Genomic DNA, 19,233 nt, shown 5'->3' with positions numbered 1-19,233 from the left:
CTCAAAGCTACAGAGCTAGAGATGTTTCCAGAAAACTTCCTGGTGTTATGGTTCTTTGGCTCAAATGGTGTCTGCTAGAAGTTTTGAGGCTTGGCTCTTTTCTAGCTTTAGCGGCAGTTGGGATAGTGGTTGTCCCAAGCGGCGCAACTGTAGCATGATGGATGCGCTCCTAGGTTTCGTAGAGTGGGAGCGAGTCAATTAGATGGCTGGTTTTACTGGTTTGATTTGTTGATTTGGATTTAAAATTTTTACCCTTTGTTTTTCACTGTGTTAGTGAAAATTCTCTAAGCATGTTCAAAATAAACCCAAAAAGAAAAAAGAAAACAAAGAGACTAGACTAATTGAATAGCTTCTGAAAATCAATAAGAATGGAGATGCTTTACGTGGATTAATTTTCGCCCGCAATCTATTAATTTTCGTTCTGTTTTCAATTTAATTATTTAGTTTAATTTTTTTTCTTAAAACCTTTTTAACTTCAATTTGAGTATCCTATAGCGCATGTTCCTAGTTATTACACAAATTAAAAAAATATATATTTTTCTCCATTCTTCTCCTCTAATATATATAAGTTAAATTTTAATAATAAATTAAATAAACATAAAAAACTAAATAAGGGTTAGAATTCATTTTTTTGAAATATTTAATTTTAATATTATTAATTATGATAAGCTACTATTATACAAATAATTTAAAATTTTTATCTAATTAGATATTGTTTAATACTGACTTTTAAAAATAAAATAAAATTATGTATAAAATAATGAAATGAATCTGTAAAGTTTCAAAATCCTACTTTCTTATTTATTAATATAGAACTTGTAGTTTTTTCACGAGAAAAAAAGAAAAAAGAGAAATAATTTTTTAATTGTTGATACTAAATTTGTTACAATTAGTAATATTTAATTTAAAGTTGAAATTTTAAGAGAAATATGAAAATTGAGTGGTTAAATTAAAAATACGATTAAAATTTAGATGAGTACTGGTGAAAAATTAATTACTTTTTATGATAACAAAATCATAGAAGGTGAAGGTTACGAAAACTTATTGAGTTATACCGTAGCCCCTCTGCGAGTTAAAATGCATGCAGGGTAGATACTTTGATTTTGAATTCTAATTTCTCCGTGTTTGCAATGTGAATCTTTCAAATGATGTAAAGGCTACAGCTTCTAACCACTTTCAGTTCAATTTAGCAGCAATCTGGAAATTCTATAAACAGGGCAAACATAGTTATATAATTTTATTAACTGACGATAAGTAAAGTTTTTCATAAACCAGCTTAACATACCATCCGACTAAATATAGAACACATCAAATAACTAGGATTTATTCCCCGTTGAAACCACATGCAACAAGCCGCACAACAACCTTCATGGATATAATGCCCCTTGAGACAGATTAACAGCTCAATCCTCCTTATGCCCAATCAGCGCCAGAAGCATATCTTCATAATCCCCATGGGTGTCCTTGGCAATGGCAGTCTCCAAAGGAATACTGTTCCTTTGCTGGTACTCATCTTTTATAATCTTCATGTCAACCTCCGCCCTAGTAGTCACAACTCTAGTCAGAGCTCCTTCATCTGTACCTCTTTTGTTGATAGCCAGGCGAAGAACCTTCTCAAAATACTTATCTGGGCGTGTCAAGCACTTCACTGTGGCCCTCAACAACGAGAGGAATTCATCCTTGGGGTCAGCCTTCAAGTCCTTCATACACAAGGGCCAACTCAAATAAATCAATTAATCAAATAACAAAATGTACAATAGCAATAATGGGGTCGCTAATAAGTTGAAATCGTGTTTCCAAATGGTCTGCAATGAAATGGAGTAGATAGGGGAGCGCTTATTTCTAACATACCTTGTTTATATCATTGCCAAACGCATTTTTGTACTCATTCACGGTAGCATTAATCTGCGCTTTGCTCCTGGTAGATATAACCCTGATGATATCCTCATCACTATAAGCCTTCTTTGAGATTTTCTCGTGGATCAACTTAGCCTCTGTTTTTGCGAGGGTCATGTTCACCTCAGCCCCCTCGTATCGGTATGAGCACACAAGAGGAAACAAAAGCTGCACAGAATCACAGATACGGCACAGAAGGATGATATTAACGCACCAAAAGAAGACAAAATCTTATTAGATTCCACCGAAATCGTAGAAACGCAGAAGCTCTACCTTGCGGAAGTCCCCAGTTGTATGCTGCGCCACATCCTCTTCAAGGGACTTCTTGTAGCGAGCATGATATGCCTGTCTTACATGAAGCAGTTCATTTGAGGACCTAGTGCAGGCAATTTCCATAAGAACCTGATTGCTTGATGTCCATTTCTTAGCTGCCTCATTAGCTAAAACTGCATCGCGTTCAGAAGGACCAAGTGTCCAGTGCAGCACCACTCTCTAATGATTAAAAAAAGCATACATTACAAGTTAACGAATTATCCGCTTGATTAATCATTCACAAACAAGAAATGGCATAATGAAGGATTTTCCGAGCTAAAGAGAATAGCAACAAGCATATGCAGTCAAAATCTGACCTCAAAATCATTTGAAAGTTCCCTATCCAATTCCTTGAGGAGATCTTCTCCGTAGGCCTCATAATACGTCTCTCTGATCAGCTTGCGTTGAGCAGCATTCCTGTGAGCCAATACGGATATGATCAAGCCCTCGTTTGTCCCCCATCCTGCAATAATATTATTACTCAAAATTATTTTTCAAAAAATTAAAATATCCACAAACACAGGCAATGATATATGCAAATCCGTGAACGCCAATGCTCTGCTATGATATATGGAGTGTTGAACTGCTGATCACATTAATGTTTTGTTATTTATGCAACATCATCCAAACTCTGATTTCATTGTTCAAGAAGGTTTTCTTCTTTCGATTTCCCAAGAAATTCTCATCCATACAAAACCAAACATTTCTGATTCGTGATACAGGTTTTTTTGAAAGGCTGTGATTTTCACAATTGAAGGTAAGCTATGTTTGCTTACGAACAGTGCTTGATTTAAACCCAAGAACTCAAATTCCGCAACAAAACACCTTCATCTCCAATAAAATCAATCACGCAGAACACAAGCCTAACATTCCAAAAAGTACGGATCATACGATTCTAACACTATCAACGAAGATCGATCTCTAAAGAAAACGGAGATCAACATGATTCAAACAAACGATCATCATCAGATCTAAGAGAACGAAACACTAAAACAAAAGTCAGATCAGTAAAAAGGGATGATTTCTTCACAACAAAAACTGAGCCGCAAAAACAGGGGACGATCGAAACAAGGAGATAGTAAAGAAAGAGAATAGAGAAACCTGAAAAAGCCTTTCTGAGCTGCTCACAGTCATCGGAAACAGGTGGAACTGTATGAGGAACTATAAGGGTAGACATTGTCGAGTGCTTTGGATCTGTGTCTTTTTTCTATCAACGATCTGCGAAGCTCACACTCCCTCAGGCTCTCTGCTCTGTGTAGACTCGAAAATGGGAAGTGATTATAAAAGGGAAGTGGGGCCCGTACGCCATCTATTATTGGCCCATAGGGAAGGGCCTTTACATCTTTCGCCACCTGGTATTCTACGTTATAATATATACGGTTTTCTCTTTATTGCATGGCCAGCGCGATACTATTATGCATTCGGCGCCATTATATGGCACTTCCATGCCGCCACGTAAGAAAAGCGTGTCTCTTGTATCTGACTTGTCAATTTACTATTGGGTCGAGATTCTTGATGAAATTTGCATAGATTGTATACGCAGCAGTACATTCAAGAATCCTCTAATATCAGCATACATGGTGTTTTTGGGGATAATTGGAAGAAGACTGGGGATTGAAAGTTAAATGCGAAAGCAAAATGTAACCTTACCATCCATACCATCCACACCCACTTTAATCACGGCTGATTGTCTGCCACCGTTAAATGGATTATCAAAATACATTTATAAACTTCTTGTGTTTAGGATTGGATTTCAAAAAATTATCACCGCTGATTTTTCTTTTTTTTTTTTATAATTTAGCCTTAAATATTATTATTATTAAATTGATCTTTATATTTTAAAAATTCATTGACATGTTGTACCTTTTTTTAATACTAATTATTTGGTTCTTTAATTCCATTTCTTTAACTCTAGAGCAGGAGGCTAAATTTAGCTACAAATTATATAATATGATTAATTTTTCTTTTAAAATTACTCATAAATTATTATTAATGTGCTTAATAAATTAAAATAAAATAAAATAGACTAAATTAAACAATATTCACGCCATAAAATTATAATAAGTGATAACTTTATTTAGCACAATAATTTCAGAATAAATTTAAATTAAAAGTTTAAATTGATTACCTTTATTTTTCATAGTTTAAGAATGAAATTAGCTTTTTAACTATATAAAATATGGTTAAAGGAGAGATAAAATTTAAAATACAAAACTATTCTCTTAAGATGATTTGTTTCTCAAAAACTTATTTATCTTTTTTATTTATTTATAGAAATATGAAAAAATTAAATTATTTAAGATCTATTCAATAAAAATTCGACTAAATTTAATTTATTTTGTAAATGAGTAAATTTTAAATTTTTTTATAAAATTATTTAATAAATAATTTAAATTTAAATTTTATAGTATTCGATTTGTTTAAATTCATTTAATAAATTAATTTAATTTGAACTTACGTTTTTTGACTTTGCCTGTTGAGTAACATTGAACCCATGGTATAAAATAATTAATGCAAAATATAAATTAATAATTATATGATAAAAAAATAATCTTCCATCATGCAACGATAATGGAAAAAGAGCTGATGTTGTAAAATTATAATAAAATAAATAATTAGAAGAAATATAACTAAATCAACACGTATATGAAATTTATTAAAAATTAACCAAACCATTAGAATTAATAATAATTTAATTTAATACTATTTGATAAGAATTAATGATTTTGTTAGATTAATTCCTTTACAAATATTTATTATTATTAGCATGATTTTAAATTCCTACTAATTGTGTAGGTTAATTGTATTATTATTTTTGGTTTAGGAGTTTTTACTGATCCGCGTGCTTCAAACTACTACCCTCAGTAATTGCATTATTAGGAAGATTTTAAATTGTCTAAGCAAGAAGGAAATGAATGAATAATCTAAAATTGGTTAATCCAACGATGTGGGACAGTATATTCGATTTTTAATTTTGTGACTGTCCAATCACAATTTTATCGAGTTAGAATTAAATTTTTAAATATGATGATTTATTAGGATTTTAAAGAAATTATAATAATTTTTTATAATAATTTTTTTATTCGCATATCCATTAACTCTTATAATTTTTTTCGTAACCAACAACTTTAATAAAAATAGTAACAATCTGTGGACTAAATAATTTGTAGCCATCTTCCACTCGAAATAATTAACTATGTAATAGTTTTTGCCAGCTATACATGTATAACTCATTTCTCTAGTAAACCCAGGATGGGAGATTTCACAGCGTCAACCTGCGATGGATCTCGGTTGACACATTTCTATGTGAGTTGAGCCATTTAACTGATTTTCATTAAGGTTTAATGTTCTACGATCAGAAGGCCAATTTCTGGTGGGATTTTCCATACAATAGATTTATTTGCAAATCAAGATAGACGAATTTTTGCAGAAATTCCTAACTTATGTTGCACTGCTTTGAAAATAATACAATGATAATTATCTTTGTTTTCTGTTCTATAAAAACGAAAGTTAAGTGAGAGCAAGGGCTCAAGTTTTCACAGTAATTCACTTATTTTACGTGCAGATTCTTCCTAGAAGTTACACAGTGGGTCCATCATACATGATGAACTAAGTCAGGGTAAGAATTCCCTTGAAGTGGTAATTTGATAAGACTTGAGAGACAAACTGCATAGCCGGCCTGGATTGTGGGTTCATATGTAAGCAATTTCTCTTCAGTTTCATGTGTCGGAGGAGATAACTTGTGGTCTACTTCAATTTCTGCAGAACGTGATGACAATCTCCATATCACATCCCCTAGATACTTCCCATTGATGATTTCCAAAGCCAACACTCCAAAGCTATAAACATCGCATGTTTTAGTCACCTTCATTGTGCAGGCGAGCTCTGCAATGCCAAAGATGCATGTAATTTATATAAAAGATAAATTTTTAATGCCATCTGATCAATGCTCCAATCCACTAGCACTGCCGCACAATCCTTTGTTCCCACTCAGAGGTTCTATAGAAGCATATTGAAACACTTTGTTGTTGGGAATTGGACCCTGCAACTGGTTGTAGGATATATCAACATTCCACAAACCATGCATTTCTTCAATAGCACTGCAAGAAAAGTGCTCACTGACCATAGAAAAATTTATGATCGATCATTTTATTTCGCTGGTTAAATCGTATGATACTTTAATTGATCGTTAACGATAAATTTGTCTTTCGTTAATGCTAATTAATATAATCATAAAAATTTAATAATGATAATAAAATTTATCATTAAAATTTTAATAAAAAATTATTATTTTCTTATATAATAATTTTAAATAATAATAATAATTAAAAATAATTAAATATTAATAATAATTGAATACATAATTTTGTTCATAAAAAAAAGTTTAATTTATACTATAAGTTTAAATTATCTATAAGTCATATTATTTATTAATTTATAGTAACTTTAAATAATATTTCATCCTTTTTTTTTCAACGTGAAATTTAAAAAAAAAATGTAGATTTGCACTTAACGCTTTTATTTTTAACTTTTAACGAGAATATTTTACAAATAATCATTAAAATTTAATATAATAATAATTAATTACATTATTAATCGTTATATATATATAAATATTATTAACCTGAAAAAATTAAGCTAGTAGTTAACTTTTTATCGTGAAAAGCTATATTTGTTGCAGTTATAGGAGAGTATCATTTCCTCAGGCTCTGAAGTTTTGCAAATTCTTACGGAATTTCTCTTGTAAGCAAGTTATGACTCAAATCTAGCAGCGACAGGTGAATCAACTCTCCCAGCTGCGATGGAATTGCTTTGCTCAACTTGTAGCAGCTAAAATTCAAGTCCACTATATTTTCTGGGATTGACTCGTTCAATCTGTTGGTGGATAAATCCATATACTCGAGATCGGTTAGAGATCCAAGTTCTGAGGGTATATTTTGATTCAGATCCAGCTTCAGCAAAGACGTGAACATTCCAAATTAGGAGGGATTGTTAGAATAAATTAATTTAAATACATTATTTATTTAGTAATTAAAATTAAATGTCATAAAAATATATTAATGGATTTATGTGTGATTCGTCATGTGTGGCTATTGATAATAAGAGGTGAAAAATCATTTAAAATTACTATATATATATATATATATAACTTTTTCAATAAAAAAATTTAAATAGTGTGGATATTTATATTCTAATCTTAAGACATCAAATAATAAAATCAATCTGTTTTACGTGTACTTTAATTTTAAGCTATTTACTTTAATTAATTTTGATCAAAATATTTTTAATCCACGTATTATATCATATAGAATTATTTTAAAAAAATCTATTCAATAAAAAAATTAAAAGGTTTGACGTTAGTATATTTATATTTAAATTTTTAAATTTTAGATAATAAAATTAAAATTTTTTTATTTTTTTTAATTATAACTCAGAATATTAAATTAAATATGAAAAATTATTCAAAAATTATAATATAATCTCTAAAATTTTATTTAACTAATAAAATAGATTTTAAAATATATATTTTTATTTCAATAATATCTTTTTTATTAATTTCATTATTCACTTCACATTCTCATTTTTTATACACATATTATAATTTAATAAAAATTTAAAATATAAAAATTATAGTTTAAAATATAAATTATTTATTTTATTTAATATTATTGATATGAAATACAGTTTTTATTGGATCATCCAATAAATTAACATACATCACAAATTTACTTATTACTTATTATTATTAAAAAATGACTTTATATACCAAAACATATAATATTTTATTTTATATTATTAATATAAAATATAATTTTTCATAAATTAACAATACATACAAAATTATTTATAAAGGCGAATATAAATTTTTAATAAATATTTTAATATATAATATTTATATGTGATATTTTATATAGTGAAAAAATGATTAATAATAAATATTTATTTAATATTATATAAGATAAATATAAAATAAATCTACTTTCAATAAAAAAATTTAAATTAAAGAATTATATATTTATTATAATTCACCATTAACTTTTTCGGTTTAATTTAATTCTCTTTGACAAATTAAAAAAATTTTAATTTTATTACTTAAAATTTAAAATATAAATATAAATTAATATTAACTTTTGAATTTTTTTATAAAATGAAATCTTTCGAGGAATAATCCTATGTAGTACTATACATGGATTAAAAATTTTTTAATTAAAATTAATTAAGACAGATGGTTTAAATTAAAGTAAATATGAAATAATTGGCTTTATAATTTAAAATTTTAAAATTAGAATATAAATATAAAAAGCGATAAATATTTAAATTTTTTTATTCAATAAATTTATATATATATATAATTTCTAAATAGTTTTATAAAAGATGAGCTATTTTCTAGTAGTTTTGATTATATAAGTATTGTAAGTCTCTCTCTTTCATTTCTTTGTGATTTCGTTGCTTTTTTTTTTTGTCCTTCCTATCAAAGGATGAAAGCCCCTCACGTTTTTTCAACAAGACCCACGCACCCATATGAGCGTGTATATTTATATTTTGCTTGAAGAAACATCTTGCTTGTGACTAAACACTAAGTAGGTAGCTCTTCTCTCCCTTGCTTCCTTTCTTTTACTTGAGCAAGCTAGTCCTGTTTGAATTCAGGGAAAGAGATTAACAGGAAATGGCCGTGGGAGGTTTCGCCGTCAACGACGAGCCTGTCAATGGATTCAACGGCAAGATAACAGCGTCGGTGGTGGTTACTTGCATCGTAGCTGCATCCAGTGGACTCATTTTTGGCTACGACATCGGAATTTCAGGTATATACTTTTCTTTCTATCATTATTATTGAAATTTTGAACTTGCCGTTTAAAGAAAAGATATGATATGCTGTACTAAAAAGAAAGATCTCATGAACTGGTTTGATCTTTATGGATTAAGTTCCTAATTCTATAGCTGTTACATGGCCACTGCCTTAAACGGCAGTGAGTTTTACCGGTAACGATCTCAATTGATGTTAGGGAGGCTGAGTTCTGTATAACTTAGAATTTGAACTGGACGCTGTTGCCTATTGAAGAGCTGCCTGTGAAGTTTGCAGGCAGATTCTAATAATAATTATAGAGAAAATTACTGAATCAGGTGGAGACGAGCTTATGTTGCTGTAATATTTGGTAGCTTTTCGTTGGTAGTTGAGGTTTTGTTTGGATCTCAAAAATCGTGTGATTTGTCAAATTTAGGAAAAGAAAATACTCCGTTGAATCACAGACTGTTAGTTGAGAGATGGATGGGTCCACTCAGTTATTATCCATATAATCTAGCCATCCGTTATGCGCGTGCTTGGGGTGCAATATGTTGTTTTTTGCTTTTCTTTTTTTTTTTTTTTAAATATGACGGGAAGAGAGATATGCGATGCGTGAATGTAGTGAAATTAATTATATAAATAATGGGGATTAATAACTTCTAAAAGAGAAAAAAAAATGGTGAATGATATTTTATATTAAATGATAAATTAATAAATACTAAACTTATAGATAAATGAACATCATATTTTATATGAAAGTCGATGCTATTTTTTTCAAAGAACTACTTGATATTTTTTTTAATGACCATTTTGTGATGATTCTATATAAAATGCGTTTGGCATTATTATTAAAATTGCACATTCAAAATAATATTTTTAAAGATATATTAAAGAGTATTCAAATTTAAACGGTAAATGTGATGATTTAAAAAAAACACTAAAATAATGTTTCGGAAAATATTATTCGATATTTTACTTCTTTCCTTCTTTCACCCGTACAATAATAAATATTTGATGGAATTTAAAACCTTTCATTACCCATATAATACTAATACTAATACTGATAATGATGATAATAAAAATTTGTAACAAACTTTATTTTAAAGATATTTGAATTAAAGTATCGAATTTAAATTGCAAAAGAAAATCAATTCTAATAAAAAAAAAGAGAATTTAATTATTTATTTAGAGTTGGGGAGTTTGTTTGTCTATTTTTTTTATTTAATTAGGCTAAACAAATTGTATTGGAACAATAATAATAACTTGCTGAAAAAACACAACTAATAATAAATGCTTAAAAGACATCAGAAAACAATATTGTTGATAATTTATTAGTAATATAGTAGCATTAATTTGGCAAAATCAAATTGACTTCCATAAAAGAAAATGATATGTGATATATATTTTATCTCTTTTTCTTCTGTTTATATATTTAGCGTAATATACTTGGCAGGCATGAATCAAAACTCACAGTTTGCAACAAGCGATAGAATCCTTAATTATGTGCACTAAAACAAGCTACGTTAATATGAATCCATCAATTTACAGGAGGTGTAACGACAATGGCACCATTTCTGAAGAAATTCTTCCCATCAGTACTGAGGAAGGCATCAGGGGCCAAAACAAATATGTATTGCGTATACGATAGCCAGGTTTTAACAGCATTCACATCATCGCTATACATTGCTGGCTTAGCTGCTTCACTTGTAGCTAGTCGTGTCTCTGCAGCATTGGGTCGCAGGAACACCATGGTTCTAGGTGGCTGCACCTTCCTTGCCGGCGCTGCCATCAACGGCGGTGCTGCTAACATCTCCATGCTCATCCTAGGTCGTATCTTGCTTGGTTTTGGAGTTGGCTTCACTAACCAGGTTAGTTAACCTAATTAATGAACACTTATCTCACATTTGTCCAACTATATAGAATTGCAAATTGGTTGTCGAGTAGCAAATCAAAGCACATTGAAAATAAAATCAATGGTCTTTTTGTTTTAATTGTATTATTGGAGTCATTTCTGAATTGTTAGGTTTCAAATTCATATTATTCGCCTTGGGTTGAAGTTCCTTCAGGGGCTTGCCCTGTTAGCTGATCCTCAAAATTTCAAATCGGTTGTGAATTGTATGTCAGTAGGACTTATATAGAATTTATATAGGATTAAGGATTTTATTAAAATTAATCCAGTCATACTCCTGATTTCAGTATATCTTTTAGAAATTCATATTATTTTAAAAAATTAAATAAATAAAAAATAGATCACATTTATATATATATACACACTAACATTACCAATGTTTCAATGAAGGCAACTCCTGTCTACCTCTCAGAGGTAGCACCGCCGAAATGGCGAGGGGCATTCAACACAGGCTTCCAGTTTTTCATAGGCATAGGGGTAGTATCAGCCAACTGCATTAATTTTGGAACTGCTAAGCACACTTGGGGTTGGCGTCTCTCTCTTGGCCTTGCCATCGTACCTGCAGCTATAATGACAATGGGTGCACTCCTCATCTCAGACACCCCGACTAGCCTGGTGGAGCGTGGCAAGCTTGAGCAAGCTCGAAAATCTCTCATCAAAGTCCGAGGAAGTGAAACTGATGTGGATGCTGAACTTGCTGAGCTAATTAAATACAGTGAAGTGGGCAAAGCTGCTCAAGCAGAACCTTTCGTGACCATATTTGAGAGGCAGTATAGGCCTCATCTAGTGATGTCAATTGCTATACCTTTCTTCCAACAAGTGACTGGGATCAACGTAATTGCATTTTATGCCCCGGTTCTATTTCAATCAGTTGGATTCGGAAATGATTCAGCTTTAATCGCAGCCATAATTCTGGGATTAGTTAATCTGGGTTCAATCCTGGTGTCTACGGGCGTGGTGGATCGATACGGTCGAAGATTCTTGTTCATTGTTGGAGGGACTCAGATGTTCATTTGTCAGGTATAAGCTTGTGATTAGTTCTGACTCAAACCAATGTTATTATTTGACCAAAATAAACTGCAATTTTATGACAGGTTGCGGTAGCTTGTGTGCTGGCGTCTACAACAGGGGTTTCAGGAACCAAACACATCTCCAAGGAGAATGCCATATTAGTGCTGGTTTTAATGTGCATATACGCTGCTGGGTTTGGTTGGTCTTGGGGGCCTCTAAGTTGGCTGATTCCAAGTGAAATATTCCCAATGAAAATTCGTCCCACAGGCCAAAGCATAAGTGTAGCTGTAAATTTCGCTACCACATTTGGGCTCTCACAAACATTCTTAACCATGTTATGTCACTTCAAATATGGAACTTTCCTTTTCTATGCTGGTTGGATTGTGATGATGACCATATTTATAGTGCTGTTCTTGCCGGAGACGAAAGGAATTCCATTGGATTCCATGTATACGGTGTGGAAGCGGCACTGGTATTGGCGCAGGTTTGTTTAAGGGAAGGCGTAGCCTATTGGGAAACTCTTGCTCAACAAATATGAAAAATTATCTGCTTTAGATGGTTACTATCTATTGTATAAACAGCAAGTTTTTAAAGGTTCAATAGCATGACAAATTGACAACTTTTCCAACTTGCATTTGAAAACTTTCGAAAACTTACATTTTAACTTTTAAAAATGCTTTATCTCACATTAAAAAGTTTATTTGATATTATTGATACAATTATATTTTATTAGTTAAGCTATTCTTTTTCTCTTCATTTATGGAGTCAGCAGCAGGAATTCATACCCTCTCTTTTTCTCTTCATTTATATATTTTATTAGTTAAGCTATTCTTCGCATTTTAACTTTACATATATAGTTTTAAAAATTTATTGAAAAAGATATTTATAAAATAACTGTTTTTTTTCCCAAAAAATGCATTTATAACTAAAGTCAGAAACCTTTGAATAGTGTGTGCACGTTAATAATTCAAATAGCTAGATAAATAAAACATGCATTAATTTTTCAATAGATTATCTCAACATTGAATTTGATTCGACTGGTTAGATTATCGGACGACATATAGGTTTTAAAAAAAAAATTATTAATCAATTGTTTGAAATAAAATTTTTTATAAAAATTTAATTTTTTATTAATTTTTTTATTCAGAGTAAAAAAATGCATTTAGTTTTAAATTATAAAATTTTTACTTTTAAGGAAATAAAATCATGTATAATTTTATTAAAATTTATTTAAATTTTTATATTATAATTTCAAGTATAATTTTATTAGAATTTATTTAAATTTTTATATTATAAAATGAATTATGCCAAATGAAGTGTAAAATGTACTAAAAATATAAGTTTTTAGTACTCTTTCTATTATAAATTTTTTTTTAATTATGAAAAATAATCTTAAATTTATGTGAGTGAAGAAATGTATGCTTTAGTATATTATATAATTGAAAAATACTAACAACAGTATTTTACAGCGAACTTGAGTTAAAAAGTATAGCGATTAGTAGTTAATTGAATGGAAAAAATATAATAAATACTTTTTATTTATTCAATAAAATGAGAAGTACTAAACAATCATTAAAAAAATTAATGTTTCTTATGTAATTTGCGTGTTTAAGATGTTGATTGCTCAGAATTTAATAACATAGTAGGCAAAATCAAGTTGGGACGTTGTTCTCTCCATTTATTTTTCAACAACAATGTGTATTTCTCTCCATCCACAGGTTCATTTTCAAGGAAGAAATTGAAAATGCTGATGATGATGGTTACCCAAAACCAACAGATAAATAGCAGGTAAATTTAAGCCCAACCAATTTCACACCTAACTTGGGCCACTCTCATATTTATCAATTTATTATGGTCCATCATCATAATTCTTCATTATCATTTGTCCCCTAACTTGGTTAGTGTTAGATGAGATGAAAGTACCATTCAAAATATCAATTTTCAGCTCTTTTATTAAGTCATAGAGAAATTAAAAACCCAATTAATCAATCACAATTTGGTTAACAGTTGTTAGTTCATTTTATTACTATTAGCATGTGACTTGTTATTGTTAGATCATTTTCAAATAAGTTCACATACTGTTTTGAAATTGAATGCTTTCCCTAAGATTATTCTTTCTAAACCACTTTCATCATTTTTCATATTTCTACACTCTAAAGATTGTGAATCTTAAAATAATTTCTCTCTTAGAGTATGTATTAAGGTTGGATATTCTCAAGCAAATCATTTAATTTTGTGATAATTCATATTCTATTGTATGTATGGTTCAGAACAAGTATTTCAATAATTCAATTATTGTCTGTTTCTTTTGGTAAACGGTTAGCATTTATCTTCACTATGCATCACCATTCTCTAGGTTTAAGTAGCTTAGGTTAGCAAGAAAAAAGAAAATTGAAAACAAAGTCTTTTTGAAAATTTTATTTTACATTTTCTTTAATTTAAAAAAATCCAAGTGTAATTGTGTGTATGTAGAGTGCTCCAATGTGGATAAGCGACTGAGCTAACGTCTCTGACCTTCTACGTAAGAGTTGGGCCCTGCAAACCGCCCTCCCTTGACAATGTGGCTCGCAGCTTTATTATTGTTTTTATTTTCAGCGTAAAGCAATTACTTCTGTGTAATTTGTATGATGTCGAGCATGAGCTATTGCTTCTTTCAATTGCATGTCACCTGTTTGAATTTCATTATAGGAGAAATATTAAATATTTAAAATTCAACTTTTTTTTTTCATTTTAATTTTTTGACCATACCTTTTAGAAAGTCTTTAGGGGCCCTACATCCTAAAATCAAGAATTGATGTCTGTCTGATTACTGAAATTGTTTGATATACATATAAGCAGCTATTGGAGTGGGGTCCTATTAGGAGAAGAAGATTCATCCATTAAGTGGGTCCAATATATGTTAGAATAAATTAATATGTAAATTAATTTAAATATATTATTTATTTAAAAAAACAGCTTACAATTGATTTAACTTTTGAGATAACTAAGTGGGAGTAGGTTTGTTCTTTTATTTTATGTTACGGAAATTACCAAATATAATAAATATGAAAGAGAGAGATAAATTAATAGGTGTGGATTGGGAACCGGAAAGCATTTAACAGGGGGAGAGCGAGAGACCCAAAGAAGAAATTGTAATCTTTCAAATTCTGCATTTAAGTGAATTCAAGTGAGGTTAATGAAGGCTGATAAGAGTTTTAGGAAACTAAAAATAGAAAGGAAGAGTCTAATATAAGTACATATTTATATGATTATTAACTTTTTTCGGTTATTAATTATTTATGATCTATTAATTAGGTTTTTAATATTTCCTTATTTATTATGTATTAAAAATTTAATAATTTTGAAAATAATTAATAAAGTAATATGAATGAAGGGTATATTAAAACATAAATAAAATTTATTATTAATTATATATTTTAATTCATATGAAATAATTACAATTTTACTTTTATGCTTTTTCTCATGTTCCATTGTGGTGGTAATCCCAAAAACAGGTTTAATTTGGGAAGAATTCTATTACATTTTATATAGAATGTCATACTAATTTGAGCAACCAAATAAGCGGGTATTTATGGAAGACTGCCATGTGGTCTAGTTTAGGGTTTAAGGTCCCTTTGCAATTGATATTCGGTTGTTGGAATTCGGCTAAGTATATAACTTAGAATTGTAGTCTTTGAAGCATATACACGGGGAAAATTTATTCTATGACTTTTGATATGCTGTCGCCTTTCACAGTGTGATGTGAATCAGTATTAATTAGGGTGAGCAGTATTTGGTTCAAATCGAAATAATTGATCGATTTGGATTAATTTAAAAATTCAATTGAGTTTTTTATTCATTTCGGTTCGATTTAATTTTTAATTTCAAAAATTTCAGTCAGTTCGTTTTTAATTAGAAAAAAATTAAAAAAATAAACCAAATCAATTATTGATAATATATAATATATTATTTTTAATAATACAGAGAGATTAGATCATATTAACGTTAAAATATTTTAATTAAATTTTAAAATATTAAAAATAAAGTGTAAATTATTAAAAATTCAAATCGAATCAAATCAGACCGATTCAATTCGATTTAATTTTGAATCAAAATCGATTTGATTCGATTTTTATAAATACTAAGATTTTAATTTTTAATTTATTCAGTTAGATTCAATTTTAAATCGAATCGACTGAATGCTCAATCTTAGTACTAGTCTTAATCAATCTTTCTATATTGATGTGACCTAAAGATTAGGTAAGTTTTGAATTTAAATTTTTCTATTTAAATTTTATAATATATAACTTATAAGTTGTATTCAACATTTGTATTTTATAAAAACAATGTGATTAAATATAATAAACAAATGTATAGTTGTAATTTTTTAATTACAAAAATTAAATAATTGTGTTACGAAATTGCAGGATTAATTAGCTTTTTTCATGAAAATAAATAAATTAAATATATTACATAAATTAAACAGTAAAATTTCTTTAAAACTATGCAGTTTTATTTCGTTGAGAATGAAATAAATTGGATTATGACATAATTATTTCATGTTGAATAGTAAAAATTTTATATTTGATTAAAATTTAAATGTTGAATATCAGTTTAGAAAATAATACTTTTATAATTTTAATTTTTAATAAATTTTTAAAATGTGCAATATTTATGTAGAATAAATACTTATAAAATCAATAACTACAGCAGACATCAAAGGAGACGTGTACAAATAATGAACTTAAAAAGGGTCAAATGCAAATTAATATTCATGTTGAAGTTAACAAATGCGCGTACAAACATAAATATATTTTTGAAGGATCATCCATGATATTAATTAAATCATTATAAATAATATTTTATTAATAAAATAATAATTAAATATATTATTTAATAAAAATTCAGTTATTTTTTATTATATATCAATCAAAAGTAATCTACTGATAATCGAAAATTAAATTTTTTAAAAACATTAATCGATTTCAAATTAAATTTCATCGATTCAATTAGGTTACTTATTTATAAATGAATATTGCAAATGTGGAGTTATTTTGAAAAAAAAAAAATTAAAAAGAGTGATATTGAACATAGAGCAAAATTGAGCATTTACCCAAAAAGTGGATGGATAGAGAAAGGAAGATACATACATATAACTAGCTAGCTTTTAAAAACATGGGTTGTTAATTAATTTACAGCTGAGGGTGTTGAGAGCTTTAAAAGCTTGCAGTTCAAGGGATGTGGTGTTTGTAATTTAATAGCTGAAGAAGGATGTTGAAAGCTTTTAAAGTTTTAGGTCTTCATTGTGATCTTTTAAATATATCAATAAAGGATTCAAGACCTTCTTCAACTGTATACTCACTCACCACATTTAATGCCTCTCCCTTGCCCTTTCCTCTGCTTGGCTCATCACCTCCTCTAATGGCTTCTGCATTTTGGCTCAGCTGCACAGCTGGCTCACTCGCTTCCTGGGGCTTATATGCACCAATAATTAAGAGAAGTGATTAAGAAAAATATGTACTCATATGCGCACTGACTTCACAATCATTGATTATATTAGGGATGAGTATAATAAAAAAAACTTTCACTCATTTTATACATGATTAATGTTTATCTTATGTGTCGTGTATTTCTGTGCTACCTCATGTGATCTTTTGTATAATTTTGACCAGAGCTGCTTAATGATGCATGCATATAAATCTTGGCCTTCAGGATCAGCTTGGAGCTGTGTGCTGTGTGGAGTAATTGAAGAGCCAACTTAGGTTGCAAGTCATGCACACGTATATACCTAGGTAGGCCCTCTTGCCTACAAATTTGCCCTATAATTAAGAGTCTGCCCTTGCAGTTATATATATGCTGACCACTGCTTCCCTTATATATAACCATTCAAGCGATTCAGTGTTTCACCTTATAGATCATTTACTAAACTGCTAGTTGAAAAGCTTGCAGAGTGTTGAGTCTCTTTGAATTGAAGCTATGGTTTCACTTCAAACACCCACCTCTCCAAATGGAAGAAAGATTGCAATCCCAGAGCTTGATGTTTCATCCAAGAAAAGAAAGTGGGATGATGAGCCTGCACAAATAACTGAAGGGATTTTCGAGAAAATATCAAAACCACCTGAAATCACAAAATCCTTCTTTGAAACAGAGCTGCAATTTGAGACTCCATTGCCTTCGGAGTGGCAACGATGCCTCAATATTCAGGTATCCATATATAAGTTTTGTGTTGAACCGAAATGACTTGGTCATTTCATCATACAGCTATAAGTCCTTAATTAACTACATATTGTCGCATCTTCTCTTCTTGCGTGCAGTCAGGACAGATACACTTCTATAATACGAGAACGCAGAAGAGAACAACCAGAGATCCAAGGAGAAGCCCTGAGCCACCAAGTCCTGGTCATATGAGCTTAGACCTTGAGCTAAACCTGCAGCCATGCGAGTCACAAAGGAAAAACAACGAAAACAACCACAATAAAAAGCATAATTTTGGTAGCTCCATACAGGGTTTGGGCGATTTGTTCATGGATTCAAGTAAAGGTAACAACACTTCGAAAGGGCTTAAGCGATCTCCGTCCTGGTTAGCATTCGAAGGAGATGATGGGGAAGAGATGATAGCTACTGTATGCACAAGGTGCCACATGTTGGTAATGCTTTGCAAGTCATCTCCATCTTGCCCTAACTGCAAATTCATGCACCCACCTGATCAGAATTCACCTAAGCTATTCAAGCAAAGGCTTAGTCTCTTGTGCTAAGGGGCTAAATCACTAAGGTATATGTCTAAGTTTTAGGATTAGTTCACTTGTTGACGATGAAATTCACTATCCTGGCCAGGTTAGATCTTGATTAAGTTTTATTCTGATTTGTATTATATTCAATCTTTATAATTGAAAAATGACTGATATGCCTGTGGAAGCGAGAGGAGAGAGGAATTAATGGAGGTTATACTAGCTTCTTAAATTCCTAACTTATTGCTTGAGAGGATTGAAGTATATTCCAACACGTTATCCAAAAACAATATGCACAGTTATATTGAACGTAGATAATTCGCCAAAATTACCCACATTTGAATTTAATTTATATTAATAATATTCAAATCCTATTAAAAATTAATTTAAATTATCCGAATTCATTTTAAATTTAATTATTTGTATTCGAATAAAATTTAAATTTATTTAATTTTATATATTTTAATTAATAATTTGTATAAAAAATTTTTATTAATAATTTTTATTTAAAAATTTTAATATTTTTAAAAACTATTTAAATTTTATGTTTTAAAAGTAAATATATAAAAAATTATAAATATTATTATAAAATATATATTTTTATATTAAATTAA

The 19,233-nt window shown here is 29.5% G+C and overlaps 3 protein-coding genes across 5 annotated transcripts; 2 read left to right on the top strand and 1 right to left on the bottom strand.

Moving 5' to 3' along the window:
- Positions 1-1,209: 1,209 nt before the first annotated feature.
- Positions 1,210-3,470, bottom strand: LOC110605880 (annexin D1). Its single transcript, XM_021744550.2, has 5 exons — positions 3,310-3,470; positions 2,526-2,671; positions 2,170-2,388; positions 1,852-2,064; positions 1,210-1,700 (listed from the first exon to the last, which is right to left on the bottom strand). The coding sequence occupies exons 1-5, from the start codon at positions 3,383-3,385 to the stop codon at positions 1,404-1,406; spliced, it is 951 nt and encodes a 316-aa protein (XP_021600242.2). The 5' UTR covers positions 3,386-3,470; the 3' UTR covers positions 1,210-1,403.
- Positions 3,471-8,657: 5,187 nt separating this feature from the next.
- LOC110606046 (sugar transport protein 5) lies at positions 8,658-12,546 on the top strand. 3 transcript variants are annotated; one of them, XM_043952983.1, is made up of 5 exons: positions 8,658-8,789; positions 8,873-9,011; positions 10,541-10,860; positions 11,292-11,921; positions 11,996-12,546. In XM_043952983.1, exons 2-5 carry the CDS (start codon positions 8,876-8,878, stop codon positions 12,404-12,406), a joined length of 1,497 nt encoding a protein of 498 aa, XP_043808918.1. In that variant the 5' UTR covers positions 8,658-8,789; positions 8,873-8,875; the 3' UTR covers positions 12,407-12,546. The 3 variants fall into 3 exon arrangements, with proteins under 3 accessions (XP_043808918.1, XP_043808917.1, XP_043808916.1); XM_043952982.1 differs by having other exon boundaries at positions 8,662-8,793; XM_043952981.1 differs by having other exon boundaries at positions 8,678-9,011.
- Positions 12,547-17,734: 5,188 nt separating this feature from the next.
- On the top strand, positions 17,735-18,795 carry LOC110606063. Its single transcript, XM_021744799.2, has 2 exons — positions 17,735-18,095; positions 18,206-18,795. Exons 1-2 carry the CDS (start codon positions 17,868-17,870, stop codon positions 18,644-18,646), a joined length of 669 nt encoding a protein of 222 aa, XP_021600491.1. The 5' UTR covers positions 17,735-17,867; the 3' UTR covers positions 18,647-18,795.
- Positions 18,796-19,233: the final 438 nt, after the last annotated feature.

Source organism: Manihot esculenta, chromosome 18, assembly GCF_001659605.2.
Source record: "Manihot esculenta cultivar AM560-2 chromosome 18, M.esculenta_v8, whole genome shotgun sequence".
Lineage (NCBI taxonomy): Eukaryota > Viridiplantae > Streptophyta > Magnoliopsida > Malpighiales > Euphorbiaceae > Manihot > Manihot esculenta.
The sequence above is the reverse complement of the archived record's forward strand: the minus strand, read 5'-3'. Positions and strand labels throughout refer to the sequence as shown.

What these genes read in the sequence shown, in the direction of transcription:
- LOC110606046 (XM_043952983.1), top strand. Translation starts at nt 8,876, where the DNA reads ATGGCCGTGGGAGGTTTCGCCGTCAACGACGAGCCTGTCAATGGATTC. An exon ending in GAGTTGGCTTCACTAACCAG is followed by an intron (nt 10,861 to 11,291) that starts GTTAGTTAACCT and finishes GTTTCAATGAAG; the next exon opens with GCAACTCCTGTCTACCTCTC. An exon ending in CTCAGATGTTCATTTGTCAG is followed by an intron (nt 11,922 to 11,995) that starts GTATAAGCTTGT and finishes ATTTTATGACAG; the next exon opens with GTTGCGGTAGCTTGTGTGCT.
- LOC110606063 (XM_021744799.2), top strand. Translation starts at nt 17,868, where the DNA reads ATGGTTTCACTTCAAACACCCACCTCTCCAAATGGAAGAAAGATTGCA. An exon ending in AACGATGCCTCAATATTCAG is followed by an intron (nt 18,096 to 18,205) that starts GTATCCATATAT and finishes TCTTGCGTGCAG; the next exon opens with TCAGGACAGATACACTTCTA.
- LOC110605880 (XM_021744550.2), bottom strand. Translation starts at nt 3,385, where the DNA reads ATGTCTACCCTTATAGTTCCTCATACAGTTCCACCTGTTTCCGATGAC. An exon ending in AACTTTCAAATGATTTTGAG is followed by an intron (nt 2,389 to 2,525) that starts GTCAGATTTTGA and finishes TTTAATCATTAG; the next exon opens with AGAGTGGTGCTGCACTGGAC. An exon ending in CAACTGGGGACTTCCGCAAG is followed by an intron (nt 2,065 to 2,169) that starts GTAGAGCTTCTG and finishes GATTCTGTGCAG; the next exon opens with CTTTTGTTTCCTCTTGTGTG.